Source organism: Cebidichthys violaceus, unplaced genomic scaffold, assembly GCF_023349555.1.
Source record: "Cebidichthys violaceus isolate CVI_PGR_0920_01 unplaced genomic scaffold, fCebVio1.0.p SCAF_64, whole genome shotgun sequence".
NCBI classification, from domain to species: Eukaryota; Metazoa; Chordata; class Actinopteri; order Perciformes; family Stichaeidae; genus Cebidichthys; species Cebidichthys violaceus.
The window spans coordinates 95,001-103,427 of NW_027176861.1; the positions used below are offsets into that span (position 1 = coordinate 95,001).

Below are 8,427 nucleotides of genomic sequence, written 5' to 3' on the forward strand. Positions count from 1 at the left end.
TCCTCACCTGTCTGTCTTCACCTGCTCCGTCCTCACCTGTCTGTCTTCAAGTGGTCTGTACTCACCTGTCTGTCTTCACCTGTCTGTTTTCACCTGCTCTGTCATCACCTGTCTGTCCTCACCTGGTCTGTCCTCACCTGTCTGTCTTCACCTGGTCTGTCTTCACCTGTCTGTCCTCACCTGGTCTGTCTTCACCTGCTCCGTCCTCACCTGGTCTGTCCTCACCTGTCTGTCTTCTCCTGCTCCGTCCTCACCTGTCTGTCTTCACCTGGTCTGTTCTCACCTGTCTGTCTTCTCCTGCTCTGTTCCCACCTGTCTGTCCTCACCTGGTCTGTCCTCACCTGGTCTGTCCTCACCTGTCTGTCTTCACCTGCTCCGTCCTCACCTGTCTGTCTTCAAGTGGTCTGTACTCACCTGTCTGTCTTCACCTGGTCTGTACTCACCTGTCTGTCTTCTCCTGCTCTGTTCCCACCTGTCTGTCCTCACCTGGTCTGTCTTCACCTGTCTGTCTTCACCTGTCTGTTCTCACCTGTCTGTCTTCACCTGATTTGTTCTCACCGGTCTGTCTTCACCTGGTCTATCTTCACCTGTCTATCCTCACCTGTTTGTCTTCACCTGGTCTGTCTTCACCTGCTCTGTTCTCACCTGTCTGTCTTCACCTGGTCTGTCTTCACCTGCTCTGTTCTCACCTGTCTTTCTTTACCTGTCTGTCTTCACCTGCTCTGTCCTCACCTGTCTGTCCTCATCTGGTCTGTCTTCACCTGGTCTGTCTTAACCTGTCTGTTCTCACCTGTCTGTCTTCACCTGTCTGTCCTCACCTGGTCTGTCCTCACCTGTCTGTCTTCACCTGCCTGTCTTCACCTGTCTGTCTTCACCTGGTCTGTTTTCACCTGTCTGTCCTCAACTGGTCTGTCCTCATCTGTCTGTTTTCATCTGGTCTGTCTTCTCCTGCTCTGTTCTCACCTGTCTGTCTTCACCTGTCTGTTTTCACCTGCTCTGTCATCACCTGTCTGTCTTCACCTGCTCTGTTCTCACCTGTCTGTCTTCACCTGTCTGTCTTCACCTGCTCTGTTCTCACCTGGTCTGTCCTCACCTGTCTGTCTTCACCTGGTCTGTCTTCACCTGTCTGTCCTCACCTGGTCTGTCTTCACCTGCTCTGTTCTCACCTGTCTGTCTTCACCTGGTCTGTCCTCACCTGTCTGTCTTCTCCTGCTCCATCCTCACCTGTCTGTCTTCACCTGGTCTGTTCTCACCTGTCTGTCTTCTCCTGCTCTGTTCCCACCTGTCTGTCCTCACCTGGTCTGTCCTCACCTGTCTGTCTTCACCTGCTCCGTCCTCACCTGTCTGTCTTCAAGTGGTCTGTACTCACCTGTCTGTCTTCACCTGGTCTGTACTCACCTGTCTGTCTTCTCCTGCTCTGTTCCCACCTGTCTGTCCTCACCTGGTCTGTCTTCACCTGTCTGTCTTCACCTGTCTGTTCTCACCTGTCTGTCTTCACCTGATTTGTTCTCACCGGTCTGTCTTCACCTGGTCTATCTTCACCTGTCTATCCTCACCTGTTTGTCTTCACCTGGTCTGTCTTCACCTGCTCTGTTCTCACCTGTCTGTCTTCACCTGGTCTGTCTTCACCTGCTCTGTTCTCACCTGTCTTTCTTTACCTGTCTGTCTTCACCTGCTCTGTCCTCACCTGTCTGTCCTCATCTGGTCTGTCTTCACCTGGTCTGTCTTAACCTGTCTGTTCTCACCTGTCTGTCCTCACCTGGTCTGTCCTCACCTGTCTGTCTTCACCTGTCTGTCTTCACCTGTCTGTCTTCACCTGGTCTGTTTTCACCTGTCTGTCCTCAACTGGTCTGTCCTCATCTGTCTGTTTTCATCTGGTCTGTCTTCTCCTGCTCTGTTCTCACCTGTCTGTCTTCACCTGTCTGTTTTCACCTGCTCTGTCATCACCTGTCTGTCTTCACCTGCTCTGTTCTCACCTGTCTGTCTTCACCTGTCTGTCTTCACCTGCTCTGTTCTCACCTGGTCTGTCCTCACCTGTCTGTCTTCACCTGGTCTGTCTTCACCTGTCTGTCCTCACCTGGTCTGTCTTCACCTGCTCTGTTCTCACCTGTCTGTCTTCACCTGGTCTGTCCTCACCTGTCTGTCTTCTCCTGCTCCATCCTCACCTGTCTGTCTTCACCTGGTCTGTTCTCACCTGTCTGTCTTCTCCTGCTCTGTTCCCACCTGTCTGTCCTCACCTGGTCTGTCCTCACCTGTCTGTCTTCACCTGCTCCGTCCTCACCTGTCTGTCCTCACCTGGTCTGTCTTCACCTGTCTGTCTTCACCTGTCTGTTCTCACCTGTCTGTCTTCACCTGGTCTGTCTTCACCTGCTCTGTTCTCACCTGTCTTTCTTTACCTGTCTGTCTTCACCTGCTCTGTCTTCACCTGTCTGTCCTCACCTGTCTGTCCTCATCTGGTCTGTCTTCACCTGGTCTGTTCTCACCTGTCTGTTCTCACCTGTCTGTCTTCACCTGTCTGTCCTCACCTGGTCTGTCCTCACCTGTCTGTCTTCACCTGTCTGTCTTCACCTGGTCTGTTTTCACCTGTCTGTCCTCAACTTGTCTGTCCTCATCTGTCTGTTTTCATCTGGTCTGTCTTCTCCTGCTCTGTTCTCACCTGTCTGTCTTCACCTGGTCTGTCTTCACCTGCTCTGTTCTCACCTGTCTGTCTTCACCTGGTCTGTCTTCACCTGTCTGTCTTCACCTGTCTGTTTTCTCCTGCTCTGTTCTCACCTGTCTGTCTTCACCTGCTCTGTTCTCACCTGTCTGTCTTCACCTATCTGTCCTCACCTGTCTGTCTTCACCTGGTCTGTCTTCAACAGTCTGTCCTCACTTGTCTGTCTTCACCTGGTCTGTCTTCACCTGCTCTGTTCTCACCTGGTCTGTCCTCACCTGTCTGTCTTCACCTGGTCTGTCTTCACCTGTCTGTCCTCACCTGGTCTGTCTTCACCTGCTCTGTTCTCACCTGTCTGTCTTCACCTGGTCTGTCCTCACCTGTCTGTCTTCTCCTGCTCCATCCTCACCTGTCTGTCTTCACGTGGTCTGTTCTCACCTGTCTGTCTTCTCCTGCTCTGTTCCCACCTGTCTGACCTCACATGGTCTGTCCTCACCTGTCTGTCTTCACCTGCTCCGTCCTCACCTGTCTGTCTTCAAGTGGTCTGTACTCACCTGTCTGTCTTCACCTGTCTGTCCTCACCTGGTCTGTCCTCACCTGTCTGTCTTCACCTGGTCTGTCTTCACCTGTCTGTCCTCACCTGGTCTGTCTTCACCTGCTCCGTCCTCACCTGGTCTGTCCTCACCTGTCTGTCTTCTCCTGCTCCGTCCTCACCTGTCTGTCTTCACCTGGTCTGTTCTCACCTGTCTGTCTTCTCCTGCTCTGTTCCCACCTGTCTGTCCTCACCTGGTCTGTCCTCACCTGTCTGTCTTCACCTGCTCCGTCCTCACCTGTCTGTCTTCAAGTGGTCTGTACTCACCTGTCTGTCTTCACCTGGTCTGTACTCACCTGTCTGTCTTCTCCTGCTCTGTTCCCACCTGTCTGTCCTCACCTGGTCTGTCTTCACCTGTCTGTCTTCACCTGCTTTGTCCTCACCTGTCTGTCTTCACCTGATTTGTTCTCACCGGTCTGTCTTCACCTGTCTGTCTTCACCTGTCGGTCCTCACCTGTTTTGTCTTCAACTGTCTGTCTTCACCTGGTCTGTCTCCACCTATCTGTCCTCACTTGTCTGTCTTCACCTGGTCTGTCTTCATCTGGTCTGTCCCCACCTGGTCTGTCCTCACCTGTCTGTCTTCACCTGGTCTGTCTTCCATTGTCTGTCTTCACCTGGTCTGTTTTCACCTGTCTGTCCTCACCTGGTCTGTTCTCACCTGTCTGTCTTCACCTGCTCCGTCCTCACCTGTCTGTCTTCACCTGGTCTGTTCTCACCTGTCTGTCTTCTCCTGCTCTGTTCCCACCTGTCTGACCTCACATGGTCTGTCCTCACCTGTCTGTCTTCACCTGCTCCGTCCTCACCTGTCTGTCTTCAAGTGGTCTGTACTCACCTGTCTGTCTTCACCTGTCTGTTTTCACCTGCTCTGTCATCACCTGTCTGTCCTCACCTGGTCTGTCCTCACCTGTCTGTCTTCACCTGGTCTGTCTTCACCTGTCTGTCCTCACCTGGTCTGTCTTCACCTGCTCCGTCCTCACCTGGTCTGTCCTCACCTGTCTGTCTTCTCCTGCTCCGTCCTCACCTGTCTGTCTTCACCTGGTCTGTTCTCACCTGTCTGTCTTCTCCTGCTCTGTTCCCACCTGTCTGTCCTCACCTGGTCTGTCCTCACCTGGTCTGTCCTCACCTGTCTGTCTTCACCTGCTCCGTCCTCACCTGTCTGTCTTCAAGTGGTCTGTACTCACCTGTCTGTCTTCACCTGGTCTGTACTCACCTGTCTGTCTTCTCCTGCTCTGTTCCCACCTGTCTGTCCTCACCTGGTCTGTCTTCACCTGTCTGTCTTCACCTGTCTGTTCTCACCTGTCTGTCTTCACCTGATTTGTTCTCACCGGTCTGTCTTCACCTGGTCTATCTTCACCTGTCTATCCTCACCTGTTTGTCTTCACCTGGTCTGTCTTCACCTGCTCTGTTCTCACCTGTCTGTCTTCACCTGGTCTGTCTTCACCTGCTCTGTTCTCACCTGTCTTTCTTTACCTGTCTGTCTTCACCTGCTCTGTCTTCACCTGTCTGTCCTCACCTGTCTGTCCTCATCTGGTCTGTCTTCACCTGGTCTGTCTTAACCTGTCTGTTCTCACCTGTCTGTCCTCACCTGGTCTGTCCTCACCTGTCTGTCTTCACCTGTCTGTCTTCACCTGGTCTGTTTTCACCTGTCTGTCCTCAACTGGTCTGTCCTCATCTGTCTGTTTTCATCTGGTCTGTCTTCTCCTGCTCTGTTCTCACCTGTCTGTCTTCACCTGGTCTGTCTTCACCTGCTCTGTTCTCACCTGTCTGTCTTCACCTGTCTGTTTTCACCTGCTCTGTTCTCACCTGTCTGTCTTCACCTGTCTGTCTTCACCTGTCTGTTTTCTCCTGCTCTGTTCTCACCTGTCTGTCTTCACCTGCTCTGTTCTCACCTGTCTGTCTTCACCTGTCTGTTTTCACCTGCTCTGTCCTCACCTGTCTGTCTTCACCTGGTCTGTCTTCACCTGTCTGTCCTCACCTGGTCTGTCTTCACCTGCTCTGTTTTCACCTGTCTGTCTTCACCTGGTCTGTCCTCACCTGTCTGTCTTCTCCTGCTCCATCCTCACCTGTCTGTCTTCACCTGGTCTGTTCTCACCTGTCTGTCTTCTCCTGCTCTGTTCCCACCTGTCTGTCCTCACCTGGTCTGTCCTCACCTGTCTGTCTTCACCTGCTCCGTCCTCACCTGTCTGTCCTCACCTGGTCTGTCTTCACCTGTCTGTCTTCACCTGTCTGTTCTCACCTGTCTGTCTTCACCTGGTCTGTCTTCACCTGCTCTGTTCTCACCTGTCTGTCTTCACCTGGTCTGTCTTCACCTGCTCTGTTCTCACCTGTCTTTCTTTACCTGTCTGTCTTCACCTGCTCTGTCTTCACCTGTCTGTCCTCACCTGTCTGTCCTCATCTGGTCTGTCTTCACCTGGTCTGTTCTCACCTGTCTGTTCTCACCTGTCTGTCTTCACCTGTCTGTCCTCACCTGGTCTGTCCTCACCTGTCTGTCTTCACCTGTCTGTCTTCACCTGGTCTGTTTTCACCTGTCTGTCCTCAACTTGTCTGTCCTCATCTGTCTGTTTTCATCTGGTCTGTCTTCTCCTGCTCTGTTCTCACCTGTCTGTCTTCACCTGGTCTGTCTTCACCTGCTCTGTTCTCACCTGTCTGTCTTCACCTGGTCTGTCTTCACCTGTCTGTCTTCACCTGTCTGTTTTCTCCTGCTCTGTTCTCACCTGTCTGTCTTCACCTGCTCTGTTCTCACCTGTCTGTCTTCACCTGTCTGTTTTCACCTGCTCTGTCATCACCGGTCTGTCTTCACCTGCTCTGTTCTCACCTGTCTGTCTTCACCTGTCTGTCTTCACCTGCTCTGTTCTCACCTGGTCTGTCCTCACCTGTCTGTCTTCACCTGGTCTGTCTTCACCTGTCTGTCCTCACCTGGTCTGTCTTCACCTGCTCTGTTCTCACCTGTCTGTCTTCACCTGGTCTGTCCTCACCTGTCTGTCTTCTCCTGCTCCATCCTCACCTGTCTGTCTTCACCTGGTCTGTTCTCACCTGTCTGTCTTCTCCTGCTCTGTTCCCACCTGTCTGTCCTCACCTGGTCTGTCCTCACCTGTCTGTCTTCACCTGCTCCATCCTCACCTGTCTGTCCTCACCTGTCTGTCTTCACCTGCTCCGTCCTCACCTGTCTGTCTTCAAGTGGTCTTTACTCACCTGTCTGTCTTCACTAGGTCTGTCTTCACCTGTCTGTCCACACCTGGTCTGTCCTCACCTGTCTGTCTTCACCTGCTCCGTCCTCACCTGTCTGTCTTCAAGTGGTCTTTACTCACCTGTCTGTCTTCACTAGGTCTGTCTTCACCTGTCTGTCCACACCTGGTCTGTTCTCACCTGTCTGTCTTCTCCTGCTCTGTTCCCACCTGTCTGTCCTCACCTGGTCTGTGTGTGTGTGTGTGTGTGTGTGTGTGTGTGTGTGTGTGTGTGTGTGTGTGTGTGTGTCTGTGTCTGTGTGTAGAGTACATGATAACTCTCAGGCTAACGCTGTGATGCAACAGGCCGCCGTCATCCTGCAGGTTGAGGAATCCATGCCCCTCCTCCGCCGTTTCTATGACAACCAGTACATCTGCAACCACTGCGCACCGCTGGCCGACGCCCACAACGATGACATCACGACAAACTCCCGTGACCATGGCGAGATGGGCCGCATCACTGCGCAGATCAAAGTTTGTGTCTGAAGAACAAATGTTATTATTAAGATTAAAGTTCAGGAAGTAAAGTGTGTCTGTGTCTGCGTGTGTGTGTCTGTGTGTGCGTGTGTGTGTCTGCATGTCTGTGTCTGCGTGTCTGTGTCTGCGCGTGCGTGTGTGTCTGTGTGTGTGTCTGTTTCTGTGTCTGTGTGTCTGTGTGTGCGTGTGTGTCTCTGTCTGTGTCTGCACGTGTGTGTGTCTGTGTCTGTGTGTCTGTGTCTGCGTGTCTGTGTCTGCGCGCGCGTGCGTGTGTGTCTGTGTGTGTGTCTGTGTCTGTGTCTGTGTGTCTGTGTGTGCGTGTGTGTCTGTGTCTGCGTGTGTGTGTGTGTGTGTGTCTGTGTCTGCGTGTGCGTGTGTGTGTGTGTTCTGTGTGTGTGTGTGTGTGTGTGTGTCTGTGTCTGTGTCTGTGTCTGTGTGTCTGTGTGTGCGTGTGTGTCTGTGTCTGCGTGTGTGTGTGTGTGTGTGTGTGTGTGTGTGTGTGTGTGTGTGTGTCTGTGTCTGCGTGTGCGTGTGTGTGTGTGTTCTGTGTGTGTGTGTGTGTGTGTGTGTGTGTGTGTGTGTGTGTGTGTGTGTGTCTGCATGTGCGTCTGCATGTGCGTCTGTGTGTGTTCTGTGTGTGTGTGTGTGTGTGTGTGTGTGTGTGTGTGTGTGTGTGTGTCCTGTAGGAGACCCTGGATCATTTTGTGGTCCTGCAGAGAGACAAGGAGACAGTTGGAGGTTCTGGGTGAGTTTCTTCATGTTCACACTGTTGTGTATATAAATTAACTCCTAACTAAACTTTATATAGAGAAACCTTTTTAAATCAATATTTTTTATTTTTCCTACCAGAGTCCACACGAACCAGGACCAGAACCAGGACCAGGACAGCAACCAAGAGCTTCAGGACCAGAACCTGCAGAACCAGGAGCTCCAAGCTATCCGAGCAGAGCTGAAGCAGCTCCGGACTCTGGTCCAGCAGCTGGTTGAGAACAAGACTGAAGAAAATAAATAATAATAATAAATGAATTATTCTCTTCAGGTCTCTGCGTTTCATGAAGTTCATTTCGTTTTTAAAGGTATTATTGTTTTTCTGTCTCATCTACTTTAGATTCCTCTACTACTATGAAATAATAACACACATTTTGACAGTAGTGGAAAGTACATTTACTCAAGTTCTAGATATTACTTTTTACTGTACTACATCTCAGAGGTACATATTGTACTTTATACTGTACTACAGCTCAGAGGTAAATATAGTAATTTATACTGTACTACATCTCAGAGGTACATATTGTACTTTATACTGTACTACAGCTCAGAGGTAAATATAGTAATTTATACTGTACTACATCTCAGAGGTACATATTGTACTTTATATTGTACTACATCTCAGAGGTAAATGTTGTACTTTATACTGTACTACATCTCAGAGGTACATAGTGTACTTTATACTGTACTACAGCTCAGAGGTAAATGTACTT

The 8,427-nt window shown here is 51.1% G+C and overlaps 1 protein-coding gene across 3 annotated transcripts in view; it reads left to right on the top strand.

Moving 5' to 3' along the window:
* The window catches only part of si:ch73-193i2.2 (transient receptor potential channel pyrexia), a 19,044-nt gene extending 11,056 nt beyond the window's left edge, over window positions 1-7,988 (top strand). For 2 of the 3 annotated variants that reach the window (XM_068734496.1, XM_068734497.1), the window contains exons 17-19: window positions 6,736-6,943; window positions 7,633-7,691; window positions 7,796-7,988. In XM_068734496.1, the coding sequence (XP_068590597.1) occupies window positions 6,736-6,943; window positions 7,633-7,691; window positions 7,796-7,958 (430 nt within the window). In that variant the 3' untranslated portion in view covers window positions 7,959-7,988. The remainder of the gene's footprint in view (window positions 1-6,735; window positions 6,944-7,632; window positions 7,692-7,795) is intronic. The other variant, XM_068734498.1, reaches the window with a different exon arrangement.
* Window positions 7,989-8,427: the final 439 nt, after the last annotated feature.